Source organism: Drosophila yakuba, chromosome 3L (genome assembly GCF_016746365.2).
Source record: "Drosophila yakuba strain Tai18E2 chromosome 3L, Prin_Dyak_Tai18E2_2.1, whole genome shotgun sequence".
Taxonomy (NCBI): Eukaryota; Metazoa; Arthropoda; class Insecta; order Diptera; family Drosophilidae; genus Drosophila; species Drosophila yakuba.
Window position 1 is genome coordinate 16,328,340 of NC_052529.2, and position 21,432 is coordinate 16,349,771.

Sequence of the window (21,432 nt, forward strand, 5' to 3'; positions counted from 1 at the left end):
GGCCCACAAACTTTTCTCTGCATTAACAATATAGGCTGAGTGACTTATTAAAATACTAGCTTATTCCCTATTACTTGCCCGGACAGAAAAGCAGAGACGGCCATTTCTAATTCTTTCCCCATCTCCTGGTGATCCCATGTAAAACATGCAATTTGCAATGAACTAAAGAAATTCCTCAACTAAGTGCAAATTCCTTGTGCTGTGACTTTTAAATCAATCCTCAACAAACTTGAACTATTTAAGACACACACATAATCGAAACTATTTAACTTATTGGTTACCTGTACAACAAATTTACAGAACACCCATCGATGAGAGCTGCTAATTGTCAAAACCAAGAAAGCAAGTATCACAGAAGTTATATTTTTGGCGGCTTGCTTCCGTGTAATATTGAAATAATTCAACACCTGTTTTCGCTAATATTTTACGATATTTTGACCGTTAAAGCCCGACATTTTAAAGGGTGTTCGTTTTAACAAGTCCTCTGATATGTTAGAGTTGAGTTCTGTTTTCTGTACTTTAGCAATTTAGCGCGAAAAGAAATTCCATAAAGCGTTGTCACATTTGGTAGCAAATCAGAATAAGAGCGCAACTGAATCTGAAAAGTTAAACCCATCCCCTGCTTTTCCCGCTCCCCCAACTGATTTTCCCCCACGCGTTGTCTTCTCCTGATTTTAAACGATGCATCTGCAGCGTTTTCCATCAGCTTTGGTTGTAAGTTTGCTGCCGGCGATCGCTTAATGATTTCTTCGAGGACCCTGTCTAAATTGCTAAAAGGTAACATCAGGTGCTCGCATCCGGCGTGTTGGCCAAAATCCTGGAGCTCCTCGACAAATAGCCGTACCAGTAGAACACGTTGATAAGGATGAATAGCAGTGGGAAGACGATCCGCGAGGCGCGATCGATCTTCGACACAGAGTTGTACTGTGGCGTTCGTTTGCCCTTCCTTCGGGCCTCCATCTCCTCGCGTCGGTAGTAGGACATTCTGCGGCGACCTCCAGCTGGAGGACTAATCCGAGCAGCCTGTGCAGCAGCTTGTGCCGCCGCAGCTGCCGCAGACGTGGTCGGTGCCTCGTTGGCCCTCAGCTGCGTCTGCTCGTCATCCTCATCCTCGTCGGAGTCGGCACGGGGCTGCTTTCTTCTCCGCCGCCAGTCGAAGAGACCCAGGAGCTTCATGCTCCACAGACCATGTCGCCTGTTCCTGGGCCTCCGATTCCTGGATGTTAGCATACCCAGCCGATTGGGAGGCGGGGGCATGCTAATCGCGCACATGGACAGTGGTATGACCTCGTAGATCTTGGACTCTGTGCTACCCCGAAACTCTGAAGTCAGTGGCTCCGTCTCTGATTCCCCGGAATCCGAGTCCAGCTCCTCGATTATGAAATAGCACTCCCCCGATCCGTACTTGGTGTAGTAGTGCACCACGGCAAACTGCAGTATGGTGGCGAAGATAAAGCCGAACGAGAGGAACACGAAAAAGTCCAGGGCCGTGGGATAGGACACCTTCGGCAGATCTGTGCGAGCCTCCAGTCCGAGGAAGGTCATCGTCAGCACGGTAGTGATGCCGAGGGAAACCCGATCAGCAGTGGCCTCGCGGTTCAGCCAGAAGGACACCCAGCTGAGGACCACCAATAGGCAGCAGGGACCATAGACCTGGATCAGGAAGTTGCCCATATGCCGCTGCAGGTGGAAGTTCACCATCAACATCGAGTACTCCGCTGGAATAAATAGGGTATAATATTTATATTTATTATTTTAAATGATAACTTTTCTTCTATAAATAGGTATAGTTTTATTTAACTATTTTAAACTTTTTAAATAAATATAATAAGCATATTATAAACATATAATAAACATATTATTAAACAATTCCTCGAATGTATCGGACTTACACGGATGATTAGTTTCCAGCGTAATAGTGCCGCTTAGACCGGTGGACGACCCCGAGCCTCCAGTTGCATCCCTTCCGGTACCGAATGCACCTTTGTCCAGTTTGAGTCCCGTGCCGCGGACATGCTGATTCTTGGCCGCCGGACCGGCAAAAGTGGTCATTATTTTGCTGGTGGGTCGCGGTGGATCCTTGTTGTTGAATGGGCGACGTTGCGGTCTTGGAGCAGCCGCCTTGTAAACAATGTCCGTTAAATTTCCAGCCGGACAGTCGACCAAATCGAATTGGGACAGCTTCATGTCCTCGGCAATGGCGACGGGTGGCCTTTCCTTGTTCCAACGGTAGATGACATCGGACGTTGTGTAGCCAACTGTTTCGATTGTTTTTTCAAAGAGTTTTAACAGAGTCTGGAAAAATGTCTATTAAAAGGGTGACATGCGGAACTCAGATGTGTGCTGAACTGTGACTTTTGGGCAGGATATTCGAATTGACTAAATCACGTGTGCATTTACCAATTGCGACGATAAGGGAAACGAACTTTGTATCATTTGTTTTAGAATATAAACATACAAGATATTTCGTTTATTTTCAACGTATGCCAAGACTTATTAAAGTCAGTTTGAATACATAACTCTCCCGTGCGCACAAAAGCACTGTACGTCTAGTCATTTACAGAACCTATCTTAGTATAAGATCCCATCCCCCGGTTGCCTTCCAATCACTGCCTCACGTGTGCTCAGTTATTTTTTTTTTATTTTGATGCTGCTGGAACTGCTCCAAAATGCACAAATTGCCAAACATTGCGCCATATGCGGGAATCGGTTTACCTACCACCCAAATCCGCATCTCTCATCCTGCAAACCGACGCCCGATCTGCTGCCTCTGTTTGGCGTTTGGCAATCGCTGACTTTGGCAATATTTTCAGTTCGCTCGCATCAAATGGGAAATTGTCAACATTAGGCGGGTGGCAATGTACATATTAGGGAGCGGGGGAGTAGATGGAGGGGTAATTGAATTCTTGACTGCTTCCATCCAGCATTATTCACAACAAATCGGAAGTAATAATACATTTCTAGGTTGGGTGGTGGCTTGTTCATTTGCGATAAGCTGCAAAGGCAGTTAGAAACCCAGTTAGGTATCGCAGACATGGCTGGAGACACCTTTCCCATCACCAAAAAATGTATCCAAATATTTAACTAGCACCATTGCCTTCATTTACATTGCATACTCTCTGTTTTGCATTTGAATAGTAGGAAATGTGATGGAAATTCATCAAATGCAAGGAGGTGTTTATTTTTTTGTGACCGAAAAATAATGGATATGTCATGACCAGCAGAAAATCTGGTTCAGAATGAAGAGAGGACATTTTTGGGATATGCTAATTAATTGCGAATAAGTTATCTTTTAAAAACTGTAAGAGTAAAATTTTAACTAAACATTTTCATTTTGCGCTGTCTAGCGCAGTGTCGGCAGTTGGACAATAACAACAACATAAGTGTAGTGCGATAGACTGCATTTGTGGCCCGTCAGGGCATCACTGTCCCCCTCACACTGCGAGCAGCTGCACAAGAGGGGAAACAAAAGCAGTGATTGTCTTACATTCAAATCTGCATATAATCGCGAGAGATGGCAAACTCTAGGAAAACGAAGCTTCTTGGCGAAGCTATGAGAGAAGCCGTCATGGATGAGGAGATTACAGGAGTGTTAACTCTGGCTGAAGAACTGGACACTAGCGGCAAGCTTGACCCATTTGTTATAGCAGTATCAAGCAGTAATGCAGCCTGTGTCACTAGTACTGTGATAACAACTCATAGTCCAATGTATACCTACACTTCATCATCGCCCAGCATATGCAGTAGCGTGTGCTCAGCGTCTATGCCTCTTAAAGCATTGGGCGCTTCTATAGACTTCCCCCCTTTACCGGGCCTCAATGAATCTGATTCACCTAGATGGCAAAAAATCCAGAGCCAGAAGAGGAAGGTGCCATTGAACTCACCAAAAATTCAACGAAAACGTGCCGTTTCTAGAAATTTAGAACCCAGTGACCCTGTGTCAGCTAACAGGTTCGAGACACTATCAGTAGATGACGATGAGATGGACTGTATTAGTGTGGACGAACCATCGACTAGCGCTGAAGCAGCGGCCTACCGTTCTAATACCGCTTCTAAGGCTAAAGACAGCAACGTACATAATAAGAACGCAAACGTACAAAGTAAAACTGATTCATCTACGATAAACTCTGCTCATACTGGTAGTCCAAAACCACCTCCAATCGTTCTTATGGACGTGACAAACGTGAACGAACTTCTTATCGCTATCGAGGAAGTTACAAATCTTGAAAATATTGAAATCAAATCCTCTGTGGGCTCCACTCACAGAATCTACACCAAGGACGCTAATACCTACAGGGCTGTAGTACGACAACTAAATACTCTGAAAATTGAATTCCATTGCTATCAATTGAAAGACGAGAAGCCATTCAGAGTTGTTGTGCGAGGATTACACCATTCACAGCTCCATCACAAAATCAAAGAGGAATTACTCAGACAGGGGCATAAAGTTCAATCAATATATAACCCAAAAAGCAACAAGAGCGGTGAAAAGATGAACCTCTTCTTCATTAATGTAGAAAAAAATCTAAATAACAAAGATATACTCCAACTACGATCTCTATGCCGCCAACGCGTCAGTATTGAAGTAGCCAGAAAAGCGCACGACATTGTGCAATGTCGGAGATGCCAATCGTTTGGTCATACTGCAAGATATTGCTACAGACCTTTTATCTGTGTCTCTTGCGGTGAATATCATAAATCATCAGATTGTCCCAGAAGCAAAGAAGCACCAGCAACTTGCACTCACTGCGGAGAAAATCACCCAGCTAACTTCCGTGGCTGCAAATCCTATCAAAAATTGCTCAAAATGAACGACAATGTACAGAAAACTCCAATAGTGGGCATAAACAATAACTCTACACCTAAACATTATGAAAATGGAGTTTCTTATGCTCAAATAGCCAGAAATGCACTTCCAATCACGGAAAAACAAAACAAACGACCAGGAAACCTAACAAATAGGCTACAGGACGCCAATCAACAACAACATCACTACGGTGCAAAAAATCATGCGCACTTCTTCTCAGATGTTTCACAACAGCAAAATGCACAAGAATCTAATATAGAAACGGCAATTGCATCGCTCACAAAAGCTATCGAGGGTCTACACCCCATGCAAGCCCAGATGCTGCAGATGCTGATCGCAATTAACGCGCAACTCACACAATGTCCCAAATAAAAATTCTCACCTGGAACACGCGAGGTGCTGCCGGCAAAATGACTGAAATCGGCCACCTTGCGGAGAGAGAGAATATTGACATTCTCCTTCTCACCGAAACGAAGACATCCAACCTTCAACTATTTGGATATGAAGTCTACACTTCAAATTTACCTGACGGCAGTCGCAGGGGTGGAGCTGCAATCCTGGTTAACAAAAAGATCAATCACTTTCCCATTGAGCCAATCGCCCATGCTAAAGTCCAAATCGTGGGTGCCAAAATCCAAACATGTATAGGACAAATATTCATCGGATCAATCTACTGCCCTCCAAACTTCAGCTGGACTCAATCAGAATTTGATGACATATTCGCTAACTTCAACTTTCCAAGATCATTCATCAGCGGAGACTGGAACGCAAAACATCCATGGTGGGGTTCTGCGATCACCTGTCACCGAGGTAACTTACTTGCCGCTAGCGTCAACTCAATTAACGCCAACATCCTGGCGACTGGAGCACCAACATACTATCCAAGCGCAGTAAATCGAAGACCATCCTGTCTAGACTTTGCAATCTATCGCAACATTCCACACGACAAGCTAAACATCAGAGACAGCTGGGACCTTGAATCGGACCACCTGTCTCTCATCACTACATTAAAAACAGAAGCCACACAATGCACTCAACGTAGGCAACTTCTTAGCAAACACACAAATGTAGCTGTTTTCAAGGAAGAACTATGTAGATCGATACGCCTTAACATTAAGATCAACTCTGCTGCTGAAATTGACGACGCGGTAGACCTCTTCACTACCAATGTGACAAATGCGGCGAGGAGTGCAAACATGCACACTGTAAATAATCATAGCAGAGCCCTCATACGCCACTCGAATAGATTTGATCCAACCATTGCAGAGATGCTAGTCCGTAAGAGAGCACTGAGAAGACGTTATATTCGAACGCACAGTCCTGAGGATAAAGCTCAATGGCATAGATGCGCCAGAGAGCTTCACGTTGCCATGGCTGAATTGAAAAATGCGCAATTCGAACATATGCTAACCAATATGGATTATTCTAATGATTCCACTTTTAATATGTGGTCCTTTACCAAAAAAGTAAAAAGAATGCCACAGAAAGTTACGCCTCTGAAGAACAGCAATGGTAACTGGTGTCGCTCCTTAGAAGAGCAAGTACAAACATTTGCGGAACACCTTGGCGACAGATTCACTGCGTTTAATTTCGCATCCGAGGGGGATATCAACAGTATAAACGAAGTACTACAGCGCCCATTCCAGATGTCACCTCCAATAAGACCTATCCGTCTGGAAGAAGTCTCAAACATGATACGTACCCTCAAAAGACGAAAGGCGCCAGGTCACGACCTAATAAGCAACGCAGTACTTAAAATCCTTCCCAAGAGAGCACTATTACTTATCACATTGATATTCAATGCGATACTTAGAGTGCAATACTTTCCCAAAAAATGGAAGAGTGCTAGAATCAGTATGATTCTAAAGCCAGGGAAGCCGGAACAGGATCCAAGCTCCTACCGGCCTATCAGTCTCCTGCCCTCCTTATCGAAGGTAATGGAAAGGCTGATAGCTTCCCGACTTATAATACATCTAGAAGACAATGATACTATCCCAATGCACCAATTCGGATTCAGAGCTGGCCACAGTACGATTGAGCAACTGCACCGTGTAGTCAATCACATCCTGAAGGCCTATGACCATAAAGAATACTGCAACGGAATCTTCCTCGACATTCAACAGGCATTTGATAGAGTTTGGATCCCGGGACTACTAGCCAAAGTCAAAACAGCGCTGCCAGCCAACCTGTTTGAGCTCATCAGATCGTTTCTCACAAACAGAGAGTTTTGCGTCCAGTCCAGAGACGCAACCTCTGTAAATGTTGCCATTGCAGCTGGCGTACCTCAAGGAAGCGTCTTAGGACCGATACTTTACTCCATCTATACAGCAGACATCCCCAAGCCAAGCTATTATGAAATGACCAATGACAACAGCAAAATGCTGCTGGCCAGCTTCGCTGACGACGTCTGCTTTCTCAGCTCCTCGAACAGTGAGACCGAGTCGTCACAAATGCTGCAAACTTATCTCAACGAATTCGAGAAATGGGCCATGGCGAACAACATCAAAATTAACGAAAGCAAATGCGTAAACGTTTGCTTTACGTTACGCCGTAAAACAACTCCTGCGGTACACATTAATAATGTGGACATAGAGCAAGCAACTAAGGCGAAATACCTAGGCCTCACACTGGACAAACGCCTAACCTTCCGAGATCATATTGCCAGAGTCGTCAAAATGTGCAACCTAAAGCGTAACCAACTATTCTGGATGCTAAATAAGAAAAGCAAACTACCTTTAAGATGCAAGCGTCAGATTTATCAGCAAATTATCGCACCTACTTGGAGATACGGCATCCAAATTTGGGGAGTGGCGGCTGCGTCCCACCGAAAACGATTCCAAACCGTCCAGAACAAAACATTAAGACAAATCACTGGCTGTGACTGGTTCGTTAGCGGCCAAACGCTTCACAATGATTTAAACCTGAGCCTTGTTGAAGACCAAATCTCGTTCTTCTCAAGCAGATACAACGATCGACTAACTGCCCACCGTAATCGTCTCGCCCGGAGATTACAGGGGGCTATCCCAATTCGCAGGCTCAAAAGAAGACATTTTGGGCTGCTTCTAAGATGATAGTATGAATATATTATTTACCTGAAACCTCACTACTCGAAATTTGACCTATTCCTATATATTAAGATGAAAACAAATTATATTTTATAATTAAGAGATTATTTACTTAAGACAACATTTAGGTTAAAGGCTTTAATTGACCTGTTCCTGAATAATATTAAATAAAGATGTTAATTAATTTAAAAAAAGTATGCAGGAAAGTCTAGAGGATTACTTGGCAAACTATTGTTTTAAATTTATCTTTCTTTAAGCCGTGCAGTGTGTTTTAAAGGCAATGTAACAGGAATAATATTTAAAATAATTTACTCGTAGAGTAAATTGTTATACTAAATTCTTTAAAAAGTATTTCTTCCAGGTAGAAAGAAGAAAGTTAAGTTTTGAATTGTTTAAATTTGTGAGAACTTATTTTTAGTAATTTCTTCAAGTCTCTATATCTATGTTTTTCTTAGATAACAGTCTCCCATAAAACCACATATGATGTGCGATGCCAGAAGTTTAATGTTCCTAAAATATACAAATATTTATAGTTTTGTTACAATAGTGTGGTGTTGCTCGCAGGAATCTCCTTTAAGTTTCCGTAAAACTAAATTCTTTTACAATTTAAAATATTTTGTTAAGATTTTTGTTATAAACAAATGTAATAATTAATGAAATTGATTTAATTTACTACTGGCGTTTTACTGAGTTTTCGTAAAAGAGGTTGCGTCGTTAGCTAAATGTGTATTTCTTTAAAACAGATTCAAGTACCGTTGAGTATATTGCTCCAAATACAAAAAAGAGTTTTTTGCTATCGCAACACATTTAATGAAAAATTGTTTGTAAAGAGAAAGTCTGGATCTCGTTGGATTTGGGTTTTTTCGCGTTTGCCTCTTACGTCCAAAAAGATGTAAATAATCTTAACAAAGCTCCAGAAATATTCGGCGGGACTGTAATTTGAACAATACACAAAAATATTTCCAAGGGCCACATCTGTGTTTGCACAGAACCTAATACTCGTCGTCTCCCGCCCAAAGGTTCTATAAATTCCCATCTGTTTGGTCCACTGACATTAGTTCCTGATCTTCTACGAAGCCTATCGTCATGCGCTATCTTCTGACCATTTCCCTGGCCGTCCTGGCGGTGCTGATCCTCCAGAGCAGCCCGGTTTCCTCCACAACCACCACCACCACCACCACTGATGCCACAACCACCACTACGACTGCCGCCACGACCACCACGGATTCTTCCGACACCACCACCACCGAGTCCTCGACCACCACTGAATCCACAAAGAAGAAGCACCGACGCCGCCGCCGTGTCATCATCAGGCGCGTGATCATCCGTGATGGAGGATCTCGCCGTCGGAGGGCTGGACAAAGGGAGACCGGAGTCGGTAGACGTCGGGTTGTCGTCCGAGTTCGCAGGACCGCCAATTAAAATTCCAAACTAATCGGTACTTTCTATAAAGACCGTTGCTGTCATTCAAAATAATTCAATAAAAAATTTGTTTCTGTCAAAATGACCATGTGTTTCGTTTACTTAAGTAAACTTTAGTTTAATTTGTTTAGTGAAAAATTGTATAATAATTTGTATATTATTAAACACGAGATTTAGTAAATATCACAAGAGAATATTGTTCCTTACAAAATATGCTCCCATTGGCATTCCTACACGATGCACTTCCAAAATATACCAAGTCTGCATTGTTCTTTGAAAAGGTTAACTGTCAGATGGATGCTTTGTTAAAATTCAAGTTTCAAAACATTTTAGTTGGCCCAAATAATGCCTACATAGGCCTATTCTATTGGACTACTGGTAGCCAACCTTTCAGTTTTAATGACCACCGTAGCAGCCAATCAAATCTGCGGCTTAAAGTATATAGCAGTCGCCATTTCACATTCTCTTGGTGAGTTTACTGCAGTAGAAAATGTAGAAGATTTTTGGCTTCTTGAGCCCGTAATCCTAAGTGCAATGGCTATAAAGTGCAGAGAAAAAGGAGTTCATATTTCAAACGCGCTACCCTTTTTATACCCGTTACCCGTAGAGTAAAAGGGTATACTAGATTCGTTGAAAAGTATGTAACAGGCAGAAGGAAGCGTTTTCGACCATATAAAGTATATATATTCTTGATCAGGATCAATAGCCGAGTCGATCTGGCCATGTCCGTCTGTCCGTCCGTCTGTCCGTCTGTCTGTCCGTCCGTATGAACGCTGTGACCTCAGGAACTACAAAAGCTAGAAAGTTGAGATTAAGCATACAGACTCCAGAGACATAGAAGCAGCGCAAGTTTGTCGATTCATGTTGCAACGCCCACTCTAACGCCCACAAACCGCCCAAAACTGCCACGCCCACACTTTTGAAAAATGTTTTGATATTTTTTCATTTTTGTATTGGTGGTGTAAACCCCGCACCCAGCACCCCGCATAAAAATTGATAAAAAACAAGAGAGAACGCTATAGTCGAGTTCCCAGACTATCCGATACCCGTTACTTAGCTAGTGGAAGTGCAAAGGAGAAATTTCCACACTGACAGTTTTTGGTGCGGTAGCACCCCGCTGAGTAACGGGTATCAGATATTCGAGAAACTCGACTACAGCGTTCTCTCTTGCTTAACATCGAAAAGGTTTGATCTATACTTCGGCTATATATGCGGAAAACCCACAAACTTTTGAAAAGTATTTATGTTTTTTTTTTCTATTTTATTACTTGCCTTGCAAATTCCTATCGATATGATCACATGCACTATACTATAAAGTTCTTTCTTGTTAAACAAAAAGTTTAAGTACCAAAGCGCAGTAATCTTAGCAAAGAAAATAAAATAGAAATAAGATTATAAAAATAAAAATTAAATAAATATAAAAAACCTCAAAGAACATTAATCTTAGCACAAAAAATAAAATAAATATTGTATGAAAATAAAATTACCATCTACGTCCAAACATGTGTCAATAGCCTTAACAAAGCACGATAAATACTAGGCGTTACTGTAATTAGAACAATACCCAAAAATATTCCAAATGTGCACATCTGTGTTTGCATAGAACCTAGTACTTTCAGTCCCTGGCCCAACGGTACTATAAATATCCACCTGTTTCGCCCACTGACATTAGTTCCTGATCTATTACGAACCTTATCGTCATGCGCTATCTTCTGACCGTTTCCCTGGCCGTCTTGGCGGTGCTGATCCTCCAGAGCAGCCCGGTTTCCTCCACAACCACCACCACCACCACCACTGATGCCACAACCACCACTACGACTGCCGCCACGACCACCACGGATTCCTCCGACACCACCACCACCGAGTCCTCGACCACCACTGAATCCACAAAGAAGAAGCACCGACGCCGCCGACGTGTCATCATCAGACGCGTGGTCATCCGCCGAGATGGAGGAGTTCGCCGTCGGAGGGCTGGACAAAGGGAGACCGGAGTCGATCGACGTCGGGTTGTCGTCCGAGTTCGCAGGACGGCCAACTAAACTTCGGAGCCTAGTAATTGTTTGTCGGATTTGATCCCAATAATGTTGTTAACAGCCCTTCCGAAATATATATACCAATTTTCATTTTTCAATTCTTCTAAGGAATGTTCATAGTTGGAAGTTTATAGAATAACTGCAAATATGTGCAAATTACCGCCTGCTACCCCGAATACCAACCTCGATATAAGATATATGGTGTCTCGCTATAATAGGAGTGCTTAATCATGTACTTTTGAGCACATAAACCCCATCACCGATTTGGCTGTACAAAAGGACGTGAAACAACCGTGTCGCTTGTTTGGCCTGAAGGACTTTTATACAAATCTAGACGGACCGCACATTTTCTGCGCTTGTGGACAACTGCCCTGCCAGCAAAGACCCTAAACATGTCGGCGTACGGCGTAACTCAAGGATGCGTCCTGAGGCCATTACCTTACTCTATTTTCACCTCGGACCCACCCAAGTTTAATAGGCGGCTACTTGCGCGACGGCGCCATGCGCTAAATGCAATGCATATACGAATTTGCAGACCAATTACAAGAATACTTACATACTTATACACAATGGACTCAAAAGCGGCGCATGTGAGTCAACACGGACAAAAGCACTGCATTTTGCATACAAACTACTTAAGCTGTACCAGGCGCATTGTACTGCAAGAGTATTTCCTAATGACACCCTGCACGTTACTCCCCCATTCCAACTCTGGCACCTACTTGGTACCTGTGTACACATACTGGCCAGAAGACTCGCTTTCAACTCATTACAGACTTCTTTCATTATTCCCACATGACCTAGCATCATGCTCCATATACCCACAACTATCCACGAAGACGTGTACTTTGTAAGTTCAGCACCACATTAAATACGAAACAATCTTTAAGGCATCCGATAACCCAACAACCTTTTGGGTAGAGCACGAAAAAGGGTTATAACTTTTCATAGAATACAATTTTTGGTTTTAATTACTATTTCCATTACTCTTGCCTTTGAATAATGATCGCAAATACTTATATTTTCACAAAACCTATGCTAAACAGTGTACTTTGTAGTAAGGTCCGATTCCGCATCAGAGAAAGGGAAAAAGCCCAACTTGGCAATTCGGTGAAGTGGGGTTCCGAAACCACATTTGGATATCCCATTAAACCATTACCTCATCTAATCCGCCCCCAGCATTCAGACGCATGGAACCACTTGAATATTTCCGGCCCTTGTGCTATTTCTTTCTTTCTTTCATTTCCCCTTCAATTCACAGCATATCTCACTTCACATTTCTTGTCGCCAACGGTTACTCAAATCCAATCCCATTCCATCCAATGTCATGGCATTCAGCTTAATCCCCACCCCAGATTCATTGTCCTTCGTACCCAACAACAAGTGGACATTTTGCCGGCACGAGAAGAACAAATCACATCAAAGCGCAATAAGCAGCCATTATGCATAATTATACTACAGCGCTGAGTTTCACATGCCCCACTTGGCATTTAAAAGAATTTGTACTCACATGAACCGAATTTCAGAGGACACTTTTGTATATCCATTGGAAAATCGGCCAGATTCATCGGGCAGCCGGCTTTAATTGTCAGACGGCTGGAGTACAGCACGCGTCCATTCTGATAGATCCTCACAAACTTATTTGGCGTGGTAATCGTGTGCAAATAGCTCTGCTTGCCATTGTAAAAGTACGTATCCGGCTTCCAAATCCGGGCCAACATCGAGACGCTCAGTGCCAGCGTGTCCTGGGCGCCCTCGAATGCGAGACGCTTATCCACCCAGGATTGGCGGAAATAACAGTCCATCGAGTAGGTCTGCAATAAAGAAATCGGCGGAGACTGAATTGCAGAACAGTGAGAAAGTCAGACAGGAGATGTCACTGCAAATTGAATTGGGAGGCAGAAACGCTAGCTTGTCAGCTTGTTAATGTGGATTCTTCTCAGAAAAACACTTTCAACGCACAAAATCGATCAATTTAAAATGTGTTTTATACCTTTCGACAAGTTAAATTATCAAATGATTGAAAATTGTGCAATTTTAACATAAGATATCAAATGAAAATAATTAATCATTATGCATTTAAGTACGTATGTAATCTTACAGTTTAAATGTGTTACTAAAAGAACGCGTTACTAGGATTTTAAATAAATCCTAAGAAATAGAAAATAGTTTTTAAATATATTTTGTGTTTCATGAAATGATTCCTGTTGTAATGGTGAATTGATTTGATATTATTTATTTAAGTTCGTCATACCATGTCAACCTCTGATATTGGTCCCATGCTGCGAACCATTATATCCACTTCTATAGTCGCTGGAGGTCCTGAAATGAAGTGTAAGTTTGTAAGTTTGTAGATCCAAGTAAATTAATTTTTCTATTTAAATTTAACCTATGCTTTATACGAATGTGTGACATCATTACCTTCCTTACAGTTTACTATTCAAGCCTGTGCCTAGTTTAGTTATGGAAATGGGATTTGCTTCAACTGAAGGCCACGCAATCCAACTATAGTCCCTACTATAATCCCCGTACTCTCCGTATCGGTTTTGTTCAACCATGAATATTCATATGCTAGTCGCAGCCCCCAAATGAAAATGTTAAATGCTCCTCTGTGCGAACAATGACACTTAAGCCGCTTCGCAGACAGTCCCAAACCCTCTGAATCTGTTACCATCCCCAGCTGACACTCATTTTTATCTAGCTTTTCTGCACTAATATGCAATTTTTCAGGCCCTAGATTCGCCTCCTCCCGAAGCCCCCAGGAATTTTTTGTATTTTGCCTATGCGAACAGTTTTTAATGACTTTGCTGCTGAGCTCGCTCGGCAAACATGCGTCGCGCTCACAGGATGCGGATGTGCATTGCCGCGTATCCTTTGAATCCTCGCCAGCTGGCGCCACACCACGAAGGCGGAGCGCTGAAGGGGGCGTGCCACGGCCCATTCTTAATGAAGTGTTAAAAACAATGTAATTTGGTCTTAAGCCGTTGAGCGAAAACAATTTTCGCCACGTTGACCAAAATCCATTCCCCAATTGAGTGAATGGCATTTTAAATTTCGAAAATATTTAAATTTTTATTGCCTCAACCATTTGCGTGATTGAAAACGAATCGAATTTGCTTATCCGTTTTGGGCATGTCCTCGAAGGAAAGGCTCTGGATGCTTGAAAAAAAGGCAATAAAATTGTTGGTGTGTAGGTAAATATTTGTCGATTGTGACACTAACTATTTACCAAATAAGCTGCGAGGCAATCATCAAGGGAGGATTCATCACCTTGGTGCCGTTTGTGAGTGATGTGTCGCCTCGCAGCGATTTCCGCTTCATTAAATGCTTCCGTTGAGCGGAAAATCTGCGAATCTATGCTGATTACACCCGGAATGGGGAAGGAGTCAAAAGGGTAAACAACGCAGGATTTCGAACAGACAGAATGATTTGGGGCTGCTTGCTACTCCAAATCAGAAGTCCTTACCTTGTTTGCCATAGATGCCTTGAGCGATGTGAACTTTTTTAATAAGGTCAATTTATTGTTGTTTCTTAATAAACATAATCCACACCTATTGATCATAGGTACTGTATTAAATTAGCATTAGCATTCTTTTAGCTTTTATAATCTAAGCTAGCTCTTCTTTTCTTGACTAGTTTATAAAATATAGAATTATATGATATAATTCCGCAACTCAAAAAATATAAATTATTTTCTAGAGTTTGTGTGGCACACTCTCTTTATTTACTCACCACCGAAATCCGGACGTATGCTATTGTCATAGCCGCGCAGCAGATTGTCCAGTAACTCGGATATATTTGCATGGTTATTGCTCTGGGTGAGCCAGGAGGACGGCAGGGATGAGGACAAGGAGGTGTGGGACTGGGAGCCCATCTCACCAAGGCGGTGAGCATCGCCGCGACCCTTGATGCTGTCGGCTGAGACGGAGAAAGGTCCTGATCCGGGGCCGATGGACCAGGGCCAGGCATTTGGGTAAATGCACAGCATTAAGAGGCAGCAGCTAATCAAAAGTTTAAATATGCGCAAGTTGGAGCGGTGTCCTTGGTGGCAGGAGAGGCTCCTTGCTGCGATGAGGTCAGTTGATGCATCGGCGGAGCCGGATGCATCTGTTGTTGCTGGCATTGTGCACATATTGTTCGGTTTTGTTTGCTGTTTGCTCGCTGACTGCAACTATTGTTTAGTCCAAGTCTTCTGCTGTTGTTGCCGGTCTAATCTACACATCCGTTTGTCTAACTTTTGTCACTCCAACTGGCCTCTGGCTCCCGTTGCCATGCCCGTTCCCATGCCCATACCCAATCCCATTTTCATTCGCATTGCCATTGCCGTTGCCTTTCCAAATCCCATCGCCATTAAAATTCCCATTCTGGAGGTCCTGCTGCTGCTTCTGCTGCTGCTGCTGCTGATGACAGTGCCTTTTTCCTGAGCTGTGTGTTGACTCGGCTTTGCTCGTATTTATTTTCATTTATGCACCGGAAGTTGCACTCGGGTCGAGAGCAATTGCATGAAGCGTTTTCTTCTTAATTTCTGAGATTCCTTTCAGGCTGGCATTAGTTCCGTTTGTCTTGGCCCGTGTCCTCGTCTCCTTTGCGACAAGTTTCCTTAGGTTTTTTTAATTGCTGAAACTTGTTGGACTTGCAGTTGGCAGTTTTTGATTGGCCAATTAGCCAGCGGCATTTTCAGCTATCAGCTATCAGCTATGAACTATTAAGATTACAGGCTGTTGCTAATTTGACCGAGTTCACAGTTCTTTGCGTTTGTTGATAAGCGTTTCCTTAATAGCTTGGTTGGTTATTAGATTATTCGCCTTTTCTTGACCGATCGCTTTGTTTATCACCATGCATAACAATTTTTTGGCAGTTTTTAATTACTTATTAATCTTTGTAAGAACTTTTCATGCTCGATTTTCACTTTCTGGAATTCAAATTGTATAACCTAAATTTATATTTCCATTGTTATAATTATTAAATTATTTTAAGAATGATGGTAACTCTTGCTTTAAGTGTCTATTTTCACATAATACACGGCGTATGCGCAGTTTTCCATTAAGTTTTTAATAATAGGTTTTTTATAATTAGAGAGGCTTTAGAAATACAACTTTAACTGTTTAAATTTATTTAGGCGTCGACATGTGAAAACTTATTCCTCAACCTTTCTGAATATCATGTTTATTAACACCACATTGCGTATGCGTAATCTCGAGTTTAAAAATTGCACGTTTGGGAGAAGTCAAAGATTAATGAGTCCACTCTTGAAAAAAATGAACTGCAAGCTGTACGCCAGTGGTGGTACTCAGATTCTCGCCGTATGCATAATATAAAATTAATCTTCGCTGAACTTTATCCTAATGGATGGCAAGTAATTAAGATCAACTATGACGGGGACTCAGAATTCGATGCCGCTGCTGTAACCAGCTCGACAGCTGGGCGATTTGTTAATGAAAAATCAACCGGAAATGTCAAAGGCGGAGGTGAATGGTACCCAGGTCTGATGTCCTCGAGGCAGCACGACATCATCTTATTGAATAATATGGGGGAGAGTGGAAAGAACAATGCGACCCCATAACTTAATTATGCCTCACCCACTAACCTAATTTTATGCATGGCCATTGGCCAATGCCGACATCCGGCCCAGGTTGCGATAACTATTTTCAATACTTTGGAGTGGCTCCTCGGCCACTTGGCTATTGCCTTCAAGTCGGCCGTCTGATATCAGCCAGCATCTAGTGCATATTTAGCCTCGACGTCAATGCTACTTGCCACTTGATTAGACGCCTGTGTTAGCTAATTATGGGCCAGCCCGAAGGAAACTCACATTATTTTTGCTTGATTTGTCACCTGGGAGAGGCAAGCCATCACTTCGGGACAATGGGAGTAAAGATAAGATTTATTTAGCATTTTCCAAGCCACTAAGACTTTTGAAAGGAGTTGTTTGGCTGGCGATATTAAATCATTTTTAGTCGGTCATTTTGACAAAGAATTATGGCAATATTGAATTGACATGACATGAATTTATGCAATTTTAAATAAATATGTATAATTATGTATGTCATTGAATTGAAACGGCATAGATGTCTACTGCAACTTAACCTTAACAAATGAGCAGGCTTTAGGCAAATATTTGTATGCTTCAACATTTCCATTATTGTTGGAATAATTTAAATAAGATTCGAATTCTTACTTCCTCAAATATTAAGCAAAAGTCGCATAAATTCTTTTTTGTCTGTCATGAAATCAGAGCCTCATACTTGGCCTTGTTTGGCTGCTAATTACACTTCACTTTATGTTTTTGATGGCCAAGCTTCGTCAAACAAACAAATTGCTGCCAGAAGCACAAACATCAGCCGACATCCCAGAAACACGACCCACCGAAGTCTTGGCGTCCCTTTTCGTTTATAATTTCTAGCTTCGCTTAGCCGCCATCGTTTTCCACGCCTTTTGTTAACTGGTGCGAACGGGTTAAAGTTAAATGTGGAAATACCCACTTTCGCCTTGCTAACAATTTTCCTCGGTTTGGCAGAGAGCAACTTGAGCACGTTCAACGCATTTTCTCATCAGCGTCGAAATTGCACTCAATTTTTGAAGGCTGCTGACGTTTTCCTGTCCCTCGTCACCAATCCTTCCATCCTTTCCTACCCTTTGCCTGCTGAGGAATATTTTCCTATGTGTATTTCTTTTTTTGGTGGAAATGCATTGTAAATAGGCGTTCACTTGGAAGAAAGTGTGTGTTCGGTGTCTTTTTATTCAAAATATAATAATAATGGCAGTAGAAAGGTGAAGTACATTAATTTGTCTAGCAAGCGAGCGAAATTTATTAATTTAATTCATTAACACACACACACACACATTTAAGATCATTACAGTATTAGATATTATGGACAATCATAAAACGATCATTTCTATCTTTCAACTGATTAAATGGCCAACATTCAATTTTTAGAGTAAAGTTGCAGGGTGCTTCTCAAGCCGGATTTTCTTTTCGCTTTTGAAGCTCCCTACTTTGTTGATGTGCCTGACATCTGGTGCCTATCTATGGGTGCATTATGGGTTGGTCCCCCTGTACTTTGTGGTTCATCGGAAGCCCCAGCAGCAGGTGGCTTATATGGGATTTTCGGAGCAGTCTGCTGGCATTATTATTTTCCTGCTTGCAAATGAGATGAGCGTTTCAATTTGGCCCTCGAAAAATATATGAATGAGCTGCTTAGTTTACGCCTTTGTGGCCTTGAAATGGGAATGAGGGAATGGGAATGGCGCAAGTTTTCCAGTTAACCTAAGTAGCATTAAAATCGCATTTTAATTAAATGAAAGTCAAAAATTGTAACACTGCGGTCAGTTCAGTTTTTTGGATGGAATGAGTTGGGACTGCCCGACGACAAACTTTATGGCCCTAGGCCAATGCAATTGCTCTAATTATTTTACAGTCAAGCGACAGGCACGTGCTGGTTCCCAGTCTCCGGATTCAGGATCCCACTTTCCCTTGGCTGTGTCCCCCACTCGGAAACGGATATTCCTCCCCAGCTGGCTCACGTTCGGCGGAAATGTTTGTCGAAGGGAGCTGGCGAGGATTAGGGAAGCGTGAAATGCAGCTGAATCGCTATTGTCGGGGCATTATAATGCACAAATGTTTGCTCTTGTCTTCGCTAAGTGGGTTCCCTGGCTCAGTAACCGATTTGGAGGACAAAGATTCCAGCTAGTGGGGATATTTTCAAGTTATTGATATCCTATAGGCGTTTCCATTTTCATTACATGTATAACTTGAGAACTTAAAGGGTGATGAAACAAGTCTACATCTAGTTCTGCAATTTTCGTCTAATGGGAGCGCAAACTCATTTATAATTTTTGAACATTCCATTTGGCCAGGCTTAGCAAGGGCAGTTGTGGAAGTAAACAAAAACATTTCAACTTACTTGCAAATTTAATGAACACAAATGCAGGAGAGCATACAAAAAATGGAAATGGAAATGAAAATGAAAATGGAAGAGCCTTCCACTCGGCTCCCCTTTGGAATAATGACACACAAAACGCATTCGGACGGCGCTTAAGTAAACTTGTGGTACTTGCCTCACCAGACACGCCACAATCTTGACTTGTGGGTCAGCCAACAAGTCCCCAAACCAATTCAATAAGAGCAATAGAACCGAAGGACAGGATGGTCGGATTTGGGGCCTTGGTCGCCCCTTCGACGGGAAAAAATCAACAAAATTCAATTAATTTAAATGCAGTTTTTTGTGAGCCTGCATCATGTACTCTGTATACTCTGTACATATATAGCGACGAGGCGAGGGGATCACTTTACAATGTAAATCTCAAGAGTGCGATGCCCCATCTGCCGCTTTTTACGCTTTGCATTTTTCTATTTAAGAGATGTTTCGTAGCCTCAAGCGGCGTCAACAAAAAAAAATGCAAAATCTGCCAAAAAAGATAAAGGCCTTTGAAAGCCAGAATAGCGTAAGAGAGTGGCATAAAAACTCGTCTAAGTCAACCTTAAGCTGTACGATAAAGAACTGAATTATTTGCCGACCCTAGTTAATTTTTTCTCAGTGAACAACATTTATAGAAAATCAGAGCCTAAGATAGAGCCAAAAATGTTCAAGAACGTATTTCATTTCTAAGGCTATTAAATTGACTTGAAACAATTTATTCCTCGAACCTTAGCTTTTGGTTAATTTAAACATTTATTTGTTTGATGAAAATTCCTAAAAATGTTACATTCTAGGTAAAGTGATCTAAGGTAGTTTCTTTAAACAGTTGCTTTGACTTTCTGAAATATTTATATTCAATGCAGTGGCCGTCGTGCAATCAATTTGCCCAGCAAATAGTTTTTGTTATGCTGGTTTACCAAAATTCTCTGGTGGATTATTTGCGGGTGTTGGAGTGTATTTTCCAACCCTAGTCCCTGTGGCCATGTGGTGCTCATTGCAAATTTATGATTCTCTAATGCCCGTTTAAATCAGCGATAATTGCATTTTATTTGCACTCGATGTCGGCAGTCTCCGCCATCAAGTTTTAGTTGTTTCTATTGAAATTGTCATATTTGTGGTTTATTGTGAATCATTTCATTTGCTGGCCCAGTGCGGATGACCACATTTCAATTGATTCTTAATATGTTCATATGTTTTTTTTCTTTTTTTGCGTTTAAGATGTGATTTTAATTTTAGATATTTTTAATCGATGCTCAATTAGTCACATAATGGAATGTACGGATTGTAATGCTTAATTACCATTATAACTTTCCAATGTTGTATTTTAAATAATTTATAAAGACCTTGTTAATTAGGTTGATTCAGACAGTTTAATTAGCACTCAATTGTAAATTAAATGTGTGGGAGGGTTATGCAATTACTATTTGACAGTTCAATTAGAGGCAGTGCCTTTGCTTCTTTACAAACTCAAACGGATTTGTGTTTACCTAACTCAAAGTTTTATAAGGGTTTCCTTACAAATGGAAATACTGTTCGAAAAGGTTTCTAAAATACAAAAAACCTTTCAGAAGTGAATGCGCTTATACAACTTAAAGCTTTAACGGTTACAAGAAATTTGTATCTTAACAATGCGTATACGCCGTGTTGGCCGTTCACGAGTTAGACACTTACACAACATTTTTACAAAACATTTAGTATGTATTTACGCTAAACATTGTGGAAATAGTGGAAATAAGTATTATTAACTTTTTAATAACCCAGTTCAGATACTGGTTATTTTTCGCAGTAGTTTTTATATCCATTTTATTTAGGAGAGCTTTCCGCTCATATATTTACATTATTTGCTCAGTTATGTATTTTTTGCCATCACTTTTGGCGATTAAATGAAAATTATCAAAAAACTTATGAGTTACGGCAACGCGCACTTTCTGCAAGACTCATAGCTAGTTGTGATTTTTCAACCGCACTTATCACACCAAAACACACTGAAATCTCCAGAGCCAAGCAACAATAGCGGCGACGAAGAGCAGCAAAAGTAAACAATCTAACAAACCAACCGAGGCGATAACCAAACCAAATCGAACTGAACTGAAAACAGGGACAGGGCAAATTTCCAGAGAAAGATGCGGATATTCGGAAATACGTCAAAACGCGCCAAGCGCGCAACGCAGACTGAGTCGAAATGA

General features: G+C 41.7%; 1 protein-coding gene across 3 annotated transcripts; it reads right to left on the reverse strand.

Annotated features, from left to right (window-relative positions):
• Positions 1-358: 358 nt before the first annotated feature.
• Positions 359-21,415, reverse strand: LOC6534278 (gamma-aminobutyric acid receptor alpha-like). 3 transcript variants are annotated; one of them, XM_039374264.2, is made up of 7 exons: positions 21,083-21,415; positions 20,918-20,953; positions 15,060-16,239; positions 13,582-13,649; positions 12,838-13,141; positions 1,893-2,258; positions 359-1,718 (listed from the first exon to the last, which is right to left on the reverse strand). In XM_039374264.2, exons 3-7 carry the CDS (start codon positions 15,457-15,459, stop codon positions 784-786), a joined length of 2,073 nt encoding a protein of 690 aa, XP_039230198.1. In that variant the 5' UTR covers positions 15,460-16,239; positions 20,918-20,953; positions 21,083-21,415; the 3' UTR covers positions 359-783. The 3 variants fall into 3 exon arrangements, with proteins under 3 accessions (XP_039230198.1, XP_039230199.1, XP_002094959.1); XM_039374265.2 differs by lacking the exon at positions 20,918-20,953; XM_002094923.4 differs by having other exon boundaries at positions 20,918-21,415.
• Positions 21,416-21,432: the final 17 nt, after the last annotated feature.